Source organism: Cottoperca gobio, chromosome 24, assembly GCF_900634415.1.
Source record: "Cottoperca gobio chromosome 24, fCotGob3.1, whole genome shotgun sequence".
Taxonomy (NCBI): domain Eukaryota; kingdom Metazoa; phylum Chordata; class Actinopteri; order Perciformes; family Bovichtidae; genus Cottoperca; species Cottoperca gobio.
In genome coordinates this window covers 16,567,574-16,582,527 of record NC_041378.1, presented here as the reverse complement: position 1 = coordinate 16,582,527, position 14,954 = coordinate 16,567,574, and the positions used below count along the sequence as shown (strand labels likewise).

The 14,954-nt window shown below is 36.4% G+C and overlaps 2 protein-coding genes across 3 annotated transcripts in view; one reads left to right on the top strand and one right to left on the bottom strand.

Annotated features, from left to right (window-relative positions):
* Nucleotides 1-3,479, top strand: part of vsnl1a (visinin-like 1a) — a 32,311-nt gene extending 28,832 nt beyond the window's left edge. Inside the window, exon 4 of the mRNA XM_029425600.1 lies at nucleotides 1,264-3,479. Coding sequence (XP_029281460.1) covers nucleotides 1,264-1,461 — 198 coding nt within the window. The 3' untranslated portion in view covers nucleotides 1,462-3,479. The remainder of the gene's footprint in view (nucleotides 1-1,263) is intronic.
* A 2,947-nt stretch (nucleotides 3,480-6,426) lies between these two features.
* Nucleotides 6,427-11,170, bottom strand: sf3b6 (splicing factor 3b, subunit 6). 2 transcript variants are annotated; one of them, XM_029462769.1, is made up of 5 exons: nucleotides 10,991-11,170; nucleotides 10,439-10,692; nucleotides 8,715-8,833; nucleotides 7,717-7,855; nucleotides 6,427-7,016 (listed from the first exon to the last, which is right to left on the bottom strand). In XM_029462769.1, the coding sequence occupies exons 2-5, from the start codon at nucleotides 10,619-10,621 to the stop codon at nucleotides 6,927-6,929; spliced, it is 531 nt and encodes a 176-aa protein (XP_029318629.1). In that variant the 5' UTR covers nucleotides 10,622-10,692; nucleotides 10,991-11,170; the 3' UTR covers nucleotides 6,427-6,926. The 2 variants fall into 2 exon arrangements, with proteins under 2 accessions (XP_029318629.1, XP_029318630.1); XM_029462770.1 differs by lacking the exons at nucleotides 10,439-10,692; nucleotides 10,991-11,170 and adding an exon at nucleotides 9,383-9,549.
* Nucleotides 11,171-14,954: the final 3,784 nt, after the last annotated feature.

The following is a 14,954-nucleotide window of genomic DNA, read 5'->3' as shown; positions in this document are numbered from 1 at the left end:
TTATCCATACAGAGCAGATAAATGTGTGTGTGTGTGTGTGTGTGTGTGTGTGTGTGTGTGTGTGTGTGTGTGTCTGTGTCTGTGTCTGTGTGTTACAATACCAAGTATTTATTTATTTCTATCTAATATCCATATTATTATTATTATGTAAAAACCATTTGGATACAAAGTCTAAAGTAAAAGGTCACTTTGTCCATATCACACATTTGCTTTTCAATCACTATCAACTCTTTTTTGGAATAATCTTTTTAGATTTTTTAAAATTGTTTTGACAAATCTCATTATTTGTTATACATATATCTTGAAATGCTACAATTAAGTAGCACCCAGTGCATTTACTGGCAAAACGGTTTTAATTTATAACATATATCGTTAGTTTTAAAGTAATAGTTTGGCATACTGGGAAATAAGCAGTTGGCTAGCGAGTGACACATGGCCACATGCTTTGTGTGCTTTTTAACCTGCTGAGTCACAAAGCACTTTTGATTTATTTTTATTTTTTGTACTAGTTAAAGGTTATACAGCAGAGGGCTGAGCCCGCAGGGCCTGACAAGACACAAATTATTCATAAACGCGAATCTAATATGTAACAAGCAGCAAAAAGTGCACGTTACGAGCGGACTCATCTAGAATTTATGGAACTCTGTCTTTGTCTCATGGAGAAAGCAGAGCAATAAACACGCTCAGTTGTGTATCGGCATCGTTTCTATTCACTCTGTGACTTGAATAACTCGATTTTTATGTGAGATTTTAAAACACAGGATCATTTCCAAAATATTTAGACTGAAGAAGTTATTTCTACAAATGATAAAAGATGTTACTAAACACTGGATTATCCATACTGTACATGCAGAGCAGTAACGTCCACACTGTACAAAGTATAAACAGAATGTTTTAAGTGCATGTGTGGAAGCTTGCAGATTAATCGTTCACATTATGTTCTGTCACGTGGAAGGACATCAATAAAACAAAAAGCACACAGCACAGGCTGTGGTTACTGTGCCTCCCTATTATTATCTTTTGACAGCACATCACATCATCTGTGCAAATACAAACACCAGAGCATCAAAAGACGCTATAGAGCAGCTGACAGGTGCTCCAGCTGAGCTGCCGACATCACAAACCGACACCTCGTTTCAACACGTGGACATGTTTCCTTGATTCGTCTTTTCTTTGCACCTCTCAGGGAAAGACACAAGTGAAGGAAACGTAGATGCATGAAGCGACTTGAGATGTGAATCTCTCTCTCTTTCTCTCCTGCAGGCGATCTACAAGATGGTGGGCACGGTGATCATGATGAAAATGAACGAGGACGGCCTGACGCCCGAGCAGAGGGTGGACAAGATCTTCTCCAAGATGGATAAGAACAACGACGACCAGATCTCGCTGGACGAGTTCAAAGAGGCGGCCAAGAGCGACCCGTCCATCGTACTACTGCTGCAGTGTGACCTCCAGAAATAGGCCGGAGGGCGAGCGGAGCGCAGCGCTCCACCAGCCGCCACGGACTGCACAGAAAGAATTTCATGTTCCATTCAGTTTGCAGCTATTTCCACTGAAAAAAATCTATATATGCTTGGACTACCTTTCAATGGATCTGCTTCTTGTGTTTGAAACACTCGTGTGCATGAGAATGTTATTTGCTAAAAAAAAAAAAAGATCTACACACAACATACAAACAGTGTGCGAGTGCACACCACAAACACACTCACAGCACACACACATAAACACACACATCTCACTACATATGAACACCTCGCACAACAAATATATATATAGATATATAAATATGAATATATATTTAAATTATTTAAAGATCAACTGCCAAAATGTGAAGTGTGCAAAGTATTTTCCATACAGTTTCATTTTACTGGAGCTTGCGCATCAGTGATGTGCTACGTTGAATTTGCCGCTACTCTATTTATTGTTCCGAGTTTACTGACGCTAGCTGTATGTTTCATAATACTGAGTAATGTCAACTGAACCAAAATCCTATGATAATGTATCTGCCTCCAATAAGACACTCGATCCATCGTCTCGAATATTAGCTCTATTAGAAGAGATGGATTAGCGTATGTCCAACTTTTCCTTCCAAAACATGCCTGTACTGTCGGTAAAAAGATGTAAATGTAGTTAATTTGCATGCCTTTAGGTTCTGCCTTAAAAGATCTCCTCATTTTGCATCCTGTAATCGAAGACAGAAAGCCTTATCAGAGCCGCGCGGTGACACTTGGGAGAATCCGTGAGAAAAGATTTTTACAGAATAGAGAGACAAAAATCACATTGCAGTAGGTCCTTCTACAAGTATTGTCGTATGGGATGTCATGTCTGTGATCTGTCGAGGCGTTTCCTTTGGACTGCTTTAACTGTGGGAGCATGTTTCCTTGTAGAATAGCTGTAGTATATGTTGCTCAGAGCTGAACCCTGCCCCTGTGCTTTTAAACATTCATTACAAATGAGCAGATGTTGGATGCAGATGAATCTGTCATTTGGAACCAGTATCGCAGATAAAAAGAGCTAAATTGATAGATTTGTAAAGCAAAGTGAGATCATACATTTCCATGAGGATTCCCTGGAGAATGAATGAAGCTTCCCTTAGCTGGGGATAAGCTAGATGAGAAAGAAATAGGTATTCATTTATAGTTGGAGAGCATTGTTATCAAACTTAATTATGTGTCACCATCACATCCATTTGTTTCCAATTAGCCTGCAGGTTGCATATCAATAAGATGAATTCAGAGGAGTTTTTCTAGAGCGTTAAAGAAGAGAAGAAATAAGGCCCGTGCAGCATTTTAACTTTCTTGTTTGTCTTTTTCAGTGGAAGTAAATGAGTGCTGAAGTAGTGAGAGGATCAGTGAATGTCTTTTCATTATACACTGTAACTAGTAGAGGACAGCCCTTACTGTAAAGCCATGTGTATTCTCCCTCCCTAAACCTCGAAGTATTTCTCTCTTACCAATCAGTCAATCTTTTTGTACTTTTTTACTCCCTTCTCTCACACATTGTACACGTACTGATACATTCGAAATGTAGAGAAGTTCAGTGAAGTGTGGCGCCTCCTACAAATGATTTGGAAACAACCTGTGAGCCCACTTAAACAAGTTCACTTGGCCCTGTCTGAAAGCAGAGCAGACACTTTCCAACCTGCATCAAGACTAGCAGTGTTTGAAGAGCTAGAGGAGGCTAAAGGAGATGGAATATGTCATAATATACAGTACTGCAATAAAGATTGAGCATACAAGTCCATCGTCATCTCTCAGCAGTGTCACTTTGTAATCTGAACTTCTTTACATAAACATCTTTTGGCCCAACAATGTTTCTAATTCCAACTCTGTTATTACTATTATTGCTATCGAGATACCAAATGTAAGCAAAGGCAAACGTGTACAAGGATTCTTTTGTAGCATGTATTGTGTCCCTGACGACATGGCTGCACTACTCCCTGTGTTGTGATTTAATCTAATAAAAGGAACTCTATGGGCTCTCGTCTGGTCTGTTGACTCAACAAACCATCTTCTCAAGCAGCGTCAGATGCACATGTACACGTAGACCAGGGGTTCCCCAAACCTTTTAGTCCGACGTGCCCCCACATTTCTATCAGATCAGCTCAAATACACCACCCGTCATGTTCCAAGTGGGTTCATTTGAATAGATTTAAAGTAGATGTGAAGTAACACCACAATAAGGTGGATATTAATGCAATCGTACATATATATATATAACATATATACATACTATATATACATATATATATATATCTACATACAATCTATATATACTAGTATGATACATATACTATATACTATTATAATATATATATATACACACTATATATATATTACATATATACTACTATATTATATACACACAGATATATATAACTATAATACACTATATACTATAACATCATATAGAGAAGAGAGAGAGAGAGAAGAGACAAAGAGAAGAGATAGAGAGAGAGAGAGACACAAGAGAGAAGAGAGAGACACAGAGGAGGGGGGAGAGAGAGAGAAGAGAGAGGGGAGAGATAAGTAGAGAGAGAGAGAGGGGGAGAGAAGAGATAGAGAGAGAAGAGAGAGACACAGAGAAGAGAGAGACACAGAGAGAGACACAGAGAGAGACACAAAGAGAGAGAGAGAGAGACACAGAGAGAACACAAAGAAGAGAGAGATAGACACAAATATACACACAGAGAGAGATATAGAGAGAAGACAGAGATAGACACCACAAAATAAGAGAGACAGAGGAGAGAGAGAGATAGAGAGTACAGAGAGAGAGATATACACAAAGAGAGAGAAGATACATAAACAAGATAGACAATGATACAACATAGATATAATAGATATACATATACACATAGATACAAGACACAAAATATATACATAGACACAAAGACAATATATATAAGACATATATACACAATAAGAGAGAGAGACACATATAACATACACATTAGAGATAATATACAAACAATATTAACATAGATACAGAATAAGAAAATATAGACACAACAGATATAATATACACACAGATATAATATATATACATATAATAGAATACAATATGGTATAGATAGTATAAACATAGATAAGATGAGAGAAGATAGGTGGAGAGATATAATAGACAGATAGAGGGAGAGAGATAGATAGAGAGAGAGAGACAGAGAGAGAGAGAGAGAGAGAGAGAGAGAGATGGATAGATAGAGAGAGAGAGAGACAAGAGAGAGAGATACAAGAGATACAGAGAAGAGAGACACATGAAGTAGAGAGAGAGAGACACAGAGAGATACAGACGATAGAGAGACAGAGAGAGACAGACAGAGATAGAGACACAGAGAGACACAAGAATAGAGAGACCACAGAGAGACAGACAGATATAGAGAGATAGAGATAGATAGATAGACACGAGGATATAGACAGAGACAAGAGAGAGAACATAGATGATAGAGAGAGATACAGAGAGAAAGACACATAAATACAGAGTACACATAATACAATAGATAATAATAATTATTAAGTATAGAGAGATAATATATATACATATATATATACAGATAGATATATACATAGAAATATACTTATATATACATATATATATATAATATACGATATATATACAGTATATAACATGTATATATACACATATATATATACATGATATTACTAACATATATATACATGTATATATACACATATATTATACATGTATATATACACATATATATACATGTATATATACACATATATATACATGTATATGTATACATATATATACATGTGTATGTATACATATATATATACATGTATATGTATACATATATATACATGTATATGTATACATATATATACATGTATATATATACATATATATATACATGTATATATATACGTATATATATACATGTATATATATATGTATATATATATACATATATATATACATGTATATATATACATATATATATACACAGTATATATATATACATGTATATATATACATGTATATATATATACATATATATATACATGTATATATATATACAGTATATATATACATATATATATATATATACATATATATATATCATGATATATATAACATTATATATACAGTATATATAATATATATACATAGTATATATATACATATATATATATATACATATATAGATATACATATATCATATATATATATACATATGTATATACATATTATATATATATATATATATATATACACTATGTATATACATATAGATATATATATATAGATACATACATATGTATATATACATATGTATATATATATATACATATATAGTCTGATTACAACTGACTCGTGTAGCCCACTAGTTATTGTGACGAGTAATTTACTAAAGATCTGCAACACACCACTTTATAAGTATTTGCAATACTTTGTGGATGTTTATTTTCATCCTAAAACATAAATGTGATTTTATTTTATAATAATTTATCCTTTATCATATTAATAGCAATTAGTGGACCCTGTGGTACAGGTACGTAGACTGGAAACCTTGACTGTAAGTTTGAAGTGTTCACACAAGATCATTCTCCAATACTTTGAAGTATTAAGAAGGTTGCACTGATGCACTGCCCACTCATTTTACTAAAAGAATGTCCCTGTCCAACCACCAGATGTCACTGTTGCAACCAAGTTATTTATTAAATAGTGATAAGGCTAAATGAACGGTGGTTTTTCATATTTTCTATGAAAACATAATTTAAAGTTTGTGTTTCAGGTGGTATTACATTGGAAGTAACACCAACAAGTGTGAATACAGCAACTCTTTACATCAAAACTTCTCAGTGGAAATAATTGAGAGCCTGTGTCTTTGGCACAATACCACTGATCACATAGGATCAGCACTTCCACTACATTACACTCTGTAAACAGGGAGGAGACAGAGGCTTTAAGAAAAGGAACATTTATTTTACAGAAACCATATACTTTACACAGTCGGTACTCATCAACTCAATTTCGTATCACACACTGCTTGAGCATGATTGGCTTTAAATTAAAAAGATCAAAGATGTATGAAAAGATTAACCAAGAGAGTGAAAAATAACTTGCTGTGGAAGATTTCTACATCTTACCACGGGTCAATACTATCGCCAGGGACTATGTAAATCCTGGGTAAACCTGTTGATTGCTGAAGAAGTTTGTCCCGCCTGTCAAGTACTTTGACAGGATTACCAGCCAAAGTTAGGAAAGTCTCACACGGCCAGTCTCTAAACAGTGTTCACATGGAAATAATAAAAACAACCCCTCATTTCAACAAAATTATTTAAAAAAACAACAACTGTATCAGTAAATGATTACCAGCATAAACCAAGGAACATGTGAGGCTTGTAGAAATAGAAAGAAAGATTTTGAACATGGAGGTGAGAGGCGATGGGGTTTCCAGAAGGCTACTTTGGAGGGTCTGTGTTGATGCCGTATTTCTCTTTTAGAAGCTTCAGCTGTTCCTCTTTCTTCTTTATGTCCATCTTCTGGAAAGCCTGCAAAAAGAGTTGATAAACAAGGGGAAAATATATTTAAATTGGGAATAATTGCATGAAGATATATGTTCATATTTACTAAAGATTCAAAACTTTACTTTTTCTTTTTGATCCCAAAACTGTATTTTTGTTTGACCTTTACAAAAACATATCCCACACTTGCCCTCTGGCCTGACGATGCCTACAGCAATATTTCCCCGATATGCATTCAACATAGGCGCATACAAAAAGTCTAAATAATATATATATAGACTTTTTGTATGCACCGCTGTTGATCACTTTGCAGTGATGTTGATAGTTTTTCAATGTCGAGTCCCTGCGACCAACAGGTGGTTATTTGAGTCCCAGGGAAAGTGAGTGGGTCCCAAACAAATCATTTGTTTTTTTGACAAGTTGTCGTGTTAAACTCGTGTTTGATGTTGTATACATTATTAATATTGTCATATTTAGTATGCTCAAAATATATCTGAAAATAATAATAATAATCTGAAAGCTATATTTACAAACACATATTAATTAAAATGTGATATACACCTAATAAAAGAATTAGTGAAACAGAAATTAGGTGACACTTTCTTCACAAGCTTGACCAAGACAGTAGTAATAAGCTGTCCTGAGAATGTGTGGTGATAAAGTAAAATGATACATATATGTTGCATCAAGGGCATTTAGTCTCCGACACTATGATGATCAAACATACTCTGTTTGCGTTGTAGTAGAGGACCACCAGGTAACGGTTGCAGACATTGAAGCCTGACAGATGGTCACAGGCGTTCTTGGCGTCAAAGATATCTTCATAAACCACGTAAGCTGTTCCTCTTGATTCAGGTGTGTTCCCTCTGGGAAGTGACAAAGAGCAAAACACACACGAAGTGACTACAAGACCAACATGCGCAGAGTCCGGAGGGGGATGAGGGAAAAATAAGAGGTACAACATGAAAAAGAACCCATTTTAATGGAACCGATGCCATTTATAATTGATTTTAAATAGGATAATATTGTATACATAAGCAATAGTGATATTTCATTATGCTGGTCAAAATCTGTGTAGCATCAATTGTAGCAGACGCATTCTAAAATAATATCTGTAGAAACAAAAAACACTGGCACTAGGAGGTATAGGGTCTTCTTATTTATAACAAACGAACATGTAATGCATTGATCTTGTAAATAAGAAGACCCTACATCTGTGAGTGCCAGTGTTTTGTTTCTATTGATCCTCGCAACTACCGTGCACTCAATACATTATTTAAGGTTCGGAGCTGTGCGCACGGCTACTTCCCACAATAAAATAATATCTGGCCATCCTCTTTCAGGCTATGATTTCCTGCTATTCCAATAAATATTGAAAACAAATGTGTATTCATCTAGCCTTTCACGTGATTAAACTCATTGCTGATTAACCTACCTGACTCATCAATGTAAGTAATAGAGTACTAGTTAAAGTACTAGTTTTACATCCGTGTAAGCTTCAGAATGGCACTGAATAAGCCTAATAAATTGATGGGAGTTGCGTGTGTCCCTATAAAATATTACTTACTATAATAACAGTATAAACTAACTACACTCACAAACAATGATTTGGACTCATGTCCTATGTGGCCCTAGATCAGATGCAGTGTCCACAATAACAATGATCATATGTAATCTCGTTAAGTTCTTCCTTTGGTCTACACAAACCCTGCAGAGAGCACTTACGTTCTGATTTGACGTATTGGTCCATACTTCCCAAAGATATCATACATTTCCTCCGCTGTGATCTTGTAAGGAAGGTTTCTGACGTACAGGATTCTGTTCACCTCAGGAGGTAATCGTATCTGCAACACATGGCAAGAAAAACAGATGAGTTAATTATCTTTTAAGACAATAAGTGTAAACACAGAGAAGTAAAGGAGGACGGGACAACCCGTCACAACTACTGCAAAACCAATTACTTTTAAAAACGTCCGTGACCCACATAACGTTACTTTCAGTGTTTCTTAATCCAACAGAATTTCTTACGGATTTGTTTCGTTTCTATGTGAATTGAAGCCATCACCCACCCACAGATTAGCGTTAAGAAACGCTATTGCAATCACCAAACTTAGTAATAAGCACGTATCGAGGCGCTGGTGTTGAAATGTTTACAGCGTTTGTTTTTGCCACATTTCCAAATCAAAAGTTCAGACCGCAGATGGCCAAAATAAGTCACCTGAATAAGTAGATGTGTAAAAAGCAAAAATGCGGCAAGTTTTAACACAGGCAGTGGGATTGTTTTCAATTCGTTAGCATGCTAACGTCTGACGACGCTAGCTTCCAGCAAAACCAAGTTTATATCCGGAGTTATATTCCTGACAGGATATACCAGCAGAGTCACTCAAACTTACATTAGCGCGTTTCGCTGCTTGCATAGCCATGGTGAAATATGTGTAAGTTTGAATAAGACCACTGAACAACAAACACGCAGTTTCCCAGCTCTTCACACTTCCCGTCAAAATGGCAGCGGTGCTCAGTTGGTGACGCAATTCCGGTTTCCGACTCAGACTGTGCGCAGATACAGTGCAGTGCTGCCCCGCGCAGGCAGGATGGCTCTACATGAGTTATTACAGCACTTTACAGTGATCCTCGAGGCTAAAACATCACGTAACTCCATAACTGCCGTGTTTACAAAGAAAACTATTGTTTTATTATGATTTTTTACACACACCAGATACTTACAAATGGCACTGCCCCGACTGACTCTTAAAAATGAGAAGTAGACAGACACACATAATCTCTCATGCCATTTTCAAAAAATGACCTGTTCTTGAAAGCTGCCCATCTTTCCACAAATACATATATTTACATAGTACATACGTACAGGCCTTGAAGCCAGTTCAACATGTCATAGTAGGAAAATCACAAGCGCAGGACAGGAGAGCCATCGTTAATGTCATCAGTAACACCTGTGCTTTTCCTACTATGACAGGTCATAATGTCTGATAATCTAGAAGCTTGAACATTTCCAATATTTGATAATAGATTGTTTTCATGGACAACACTAATATTACACCCTTAACAGGCAGACACTTGGTAAGAAACCTATACTCACAAGTACTTATTTTGACACTTGTATTATTTTATCTGAGTTGTTCCTTGCCGCAGTCGCCACACAGTCGCTGGACATCAGGACATACTGTAGAGTTTTCACTTCCAAGGAATTTGCCTTGGTGTTTAGTCCATACAATAAACATTAAGAGGACATTCAGTGAAAGTACAAGATCAATAACTTAAATATAGAATAGAACATATAGAATAAAAATGGTGGTGGTCCCAATAGTAATTCAGCTGTCAGCAGAGCTGGGTGTTGTCCCATTGCAGGGACTCATTTGGTTGACTTTTTACATTTATGTCATGGATGAAGATTTAATGCATAAATAGTGTACTTGATATCATTTTGGTACCTGAAGATTTGGGGGCACATTTGTTTTGCTCAAAGGCATTAAGTTGAGATGAACAATTACAAATGAGGTTCTTGAACACACACTCGACAAGGCAGACGTGAACCTTCTCCAGGTCCACAGAGTGCAAACACTCTCTGCCTCCGTACAGATGAGGGACTGCATGCAATATGGAGGGACGTCCATGGGGTGATCGTGAGTTATAGACTTGATGGACTCAGGTTGTTCCAAGTCAATACAACCTCATTAAGTTCTTCCTAGGAGGCAAATAATATTCAGTCAGACAGAATGTGTTAAATATTGAGCATTGGTGATTATTGCCTTAGTCAAGTTGTTTGTTCTATTTGAGAGTTTTATCTTTTAGTTGTAATATGGTAGGTTGGCACAATAATATTAATACCTATAATGTACTGCAGCCGTACAACTAATGTTATATCTTCACAGCTTTAAAAATGTGGTGGATAAACCCATAAATAAAAATGGGCTTTTAGATTGTTATGTCATGCAAATTATTACACTGAACAATTCTTAAAGCCCTACTTTTTACACACTCACTTCGCAAGGTCAGCCACCATCTTTCAATATGCTGGTTTCCAGAGCTTGGACCAAAGGTGACACTGTCGGATTGTACTTGGTTCCAAGGAAAATGCAAAAACTGCTGCATTTCAGCCATATGGCCATTTTCTGTTCCTAAATCAAGTCTGATTCTGACAGGGCACCCACCAGCATTGATAACAGCATCAATGAAGTAGCCAGCGATGATCTTTGGGTCATTGTATCAAAGATGATATGGCTTGAAGCTTGAAGCTTCAAGCCATATCATCTTTCTGGAAAACCCCTCAATGCATCCACTGATTGCAATTCCAAATGGCTTCAGCTTGTCGTAGCCATCAATGTGCCATACTTAGTTTGGACCACAGCTGTGGTAAAGTCTGTTTCTTGACCTCAGATCAACACCATCACCATCCAATAACTGCAGCAGTATTCACACTGTTTCTCTGTCACAATTCCATGTAACCAACATTTTTGGTGCATCCATCTGTAACCATGACACTGACCAGATATTTCCAGTTGCTTTTCAATGAAAGTTGCCACCTCAGCTACATCAGTTTTATTCTTTCGCCACCACAGCTGCTTCCTGCTCAAAATCAGCAAGCAAATTAAGTATTTCATCTGTTGTAAAGCCACGCTTAAAGTAGTTCTCAATGTGCTCACAATCCATTTCATTGTCAAGATAAATAGGAGAATTTACACCAAAAAGCTGCTAGTTTGTCTGTTCTGAAAAATATCTCATTATGACTTTTTATCTCATAATTATGGCTTTTTATCTCATAATTATGACTTTCCATTAGGATTTTATTTTTTATTATTTTATTTTAATTTAATTTTTTACTGGCGGAAATAGGCTTCCATAGGGAGCTTTAGGCCTTTGAATTTGGGGATAACATTTTTCGTTACCACTTTCCACATTTAACGTGTACATTCAATCGTGTGGCAGGGAACAGCAACGACACATCCGGGTCAAGGATGAAAAAAGGGGGGAAAACGTTCAGCGTTCTCGGCACGCGCGTGATGTTGAGCTAAGGCTAGCCGTTACCAAGGTCAGTTTGCTGTGACGTTTGTTGAATATCTTCAGAAGTGTCTAAACGTATCATTTGTCACAACAGTGTATGTCATGACAAAAACACTGAAACTGGACAAACATTGGCTGACGAGCTAGCTTAATGTAACAAGTTAAGGCGGTCGAAGGTTATCCCCGCCGCGGCTGTGCGAGGACTCGCTAAATCAACGTTAATTTGTTAAACCTGTGCCAACACTTCCTCGGAGTTATAGAAAACTCGACAGGATCTAATAAAACAGGTGAGTTATTGTGTGCCAACTGCACTCGAGCTACTGTAAGTAACGCTATGTATATATCAGTCAACCCGCTAATCTGATGTACTAACATCACCCGCTAATGAATGTTTGATTCAAAACCGCTGCATTTTGCTAACGGCAGTTGCTAATTTAGCGAACATTACCTTTGTTACTTCTTAAGTTAACGTTAGCTAACGTTAGCTACCTAACATTAAAGCAACAACAAAGCCCTGGTTGTGACAACGTTTAATTTAATTGCTGAGTTTGGGGTTTATTGTACCAGAAAAACTGAAAGATTCGTAAGTAATTGTTACCGTCGATTAAAACTAACGGCTCAAACCAAAATGTGTAGTTTGCTATATGACAGATTAGTCATCGTAAATTATGCATTTAAAAGACTAAAAGATTTAAAGACTTAACACCAAATTAACCGAATTGTCAGTCTATTGTCAGAAAACAAAAGGGGTCTGATGACAGTGAACATGAACGTGTGCCTGATAATGAAGATGCCAACATGTTTGTACTGTGGTCATTTGGAAGCAGAATAGAGCCTCAAACAGTGGACTACTGTACAGCCATGTTTCAATAAATACATAAGTGACTGATTTAAAGTTACTGACTAATTTGTGTTTGGTAAGAATTATAAATTACAGTAGCCTATGGAGTAAAACGGTACATAATGTATAAAAAAACATAAACTAAGTTGTGAAATCTGTTGGCATCTGTAAGGGAATGAAAAAACACGAGTATTTTATATTTGCAATATTTATCATTACATTTGATCAACCTATGTTAACAAACAGGTAGTAACTTCAATGGTTAAGACAAGTTTAGCCAATTCATCCCGGGCGGCCTTTAACCCTTAGGAGTCGACCGTCACGCTGGCGTGATCAGATCACATGACCTGTTCAAACCGGCACCGCATAAAATCAACAGTCCGGCCAACATTGTCGACTGCTTCTGTCGAAAGTACTGGCTTGAAACTCTCTGCCAGACTTTGTTTCATGCAAATCGACCCAGTAAAAACAGAGATACGATGATATAAAGTTGATGCAAACATATTTTTTTCAAACGTTCAAAAGTATGAGAAATGCAATGTGGCGGCTGTTACGTATTTTAAATCTTCGCCGCATTTTGTCATTTTACGAAGTGGAAAATAATGCTGGAAACTGTAGATCCTGCTCAACGGGTAGCATTTACCAGGGAGGGGTTGGGTAATTGAGTAAACTGAGTGATGCGGAACAAGGCGATGCGGAAATAGACTGAAAGAGACGAAGGGAGGCGGCAATTGAAGGAAAGTGACAGACAAACAATTGAGAGATAGTTCGATAGATTTTAGTGTTGGTCCGAATACAAGATAAAACTGCACATGTTATTGTGACAGCCCAAGGATATATATGATACAGTAATCATGCTGTCTAATCAGCGTCTTGATGTGCCACACCTGTGAGGTGGATGGATTATCTCGGCAAAGGAGAAGTGCTCACTAACACAGATTTAAACAAATTTGTGAACAATATTTGAGAGAAATTGACCTTTTGTGTATATAGAAAAAGTATTAGATCTTTGATTTCAGCTCATGAAAAATGGAAGCAAAAATGTGTATTTAGGTTCATGCTACCTCAATCAAACTTTCACATTACCATAGTGACGTCCCATGTATATATTTCCAGCTTTCAAAATGTTTCGTTGTGAATGTTTGTCACCCATAGTAAAAATAATATCATTTTCAAAAAATCTGTTTTTATGTTTGTTTTGGGTCCAATATGTTCATATAGTATGTCAAAATAAAAAAAAATAACTATCAGGTTATATAGGTGAGGTTGTGCTGAAAAAAAAGATAAAGCCGCCCTTTGCAAAACCCAGTGGAGGAGAGAATGTGAATGCGACTGAAAAGTAGACCGTAGACACTGAAACGTGCACATCAATTACATAAATAACATAAGTGTTTTGTTTATTTAATAGAAGAGCACCTGTTAAAGTGAAAAGTGAGTTTTTACAATATAAAACCACCCCCAAAAAAATGTGGTGTTCCATTGGAGGGGCGCAGCGTCCCCCAAGACAATGGTAGGGGAAACACTGGTTATGATGTTATGATTTCGGTTTCTTCAAAGATGTAAATGTAATGTAATTCCCAGTTTGGCTGGTTGTGTTGTATCACAAATGATGTGGCCCCTCTATTTCAGAGGTGAAAATAATTTTAAATAATAAAACTAAACTCAAAACAGCATGACCGTTAACTCAGTCACAATAAATGTAGTTAATGACATAGATTATGGGGCAGACAACTAAACCTGTTGAAACATTAACAAACCATAAAGCATTTTTTTTTCCAGTGTTTTATATTTCTTTCAATATGTCACCAACGTGCTGACTAAACTGCCCTTAGCATTTAAATATGTTTCTTTAAACAAGGCTATTATTGTGGTTAGACATCAACAATTAGTCGATTTTAATCAATGAGTAGATTAACAGAAAAATAGTCGGCAGTGTTCTTCTTGATTCTTAATAAGTGTTATACCAAATGCTTTTCCTTAAACCTTCTCAAATGTGAGGCTTGCTTCTTTTTATTTCGTCTTATGTGATGGTAAACTAAATATCGTAGGTTTTGGAGTGTTTGGATAATACCAACAATTTGTTATTATTTTTGAGCTTATTAATC

Coding starts and splice junctions, on each gene's coding strand:
- sf3b6 (XM_029462769.1), bottom strand. CDS start 10,621: ATGGACGTCCCTCCATATTGCATGCAGTCCCTCATCTGTACGGAGGCA. Junction 8,834..10,438: donor ATGTGCCCCCAAATCTTCAG/GTACCAAAATGA, acceptor CATGTGTTGCAG/ATACGATTACCTCCTGAGGT. Junction 7,017..7,716: donor TCTACTACAACGCAAACAGA/GTATGTTTGATC, acceptor CTCTTTTTGCAG/GCTTTCCAGAAGATGGACAT.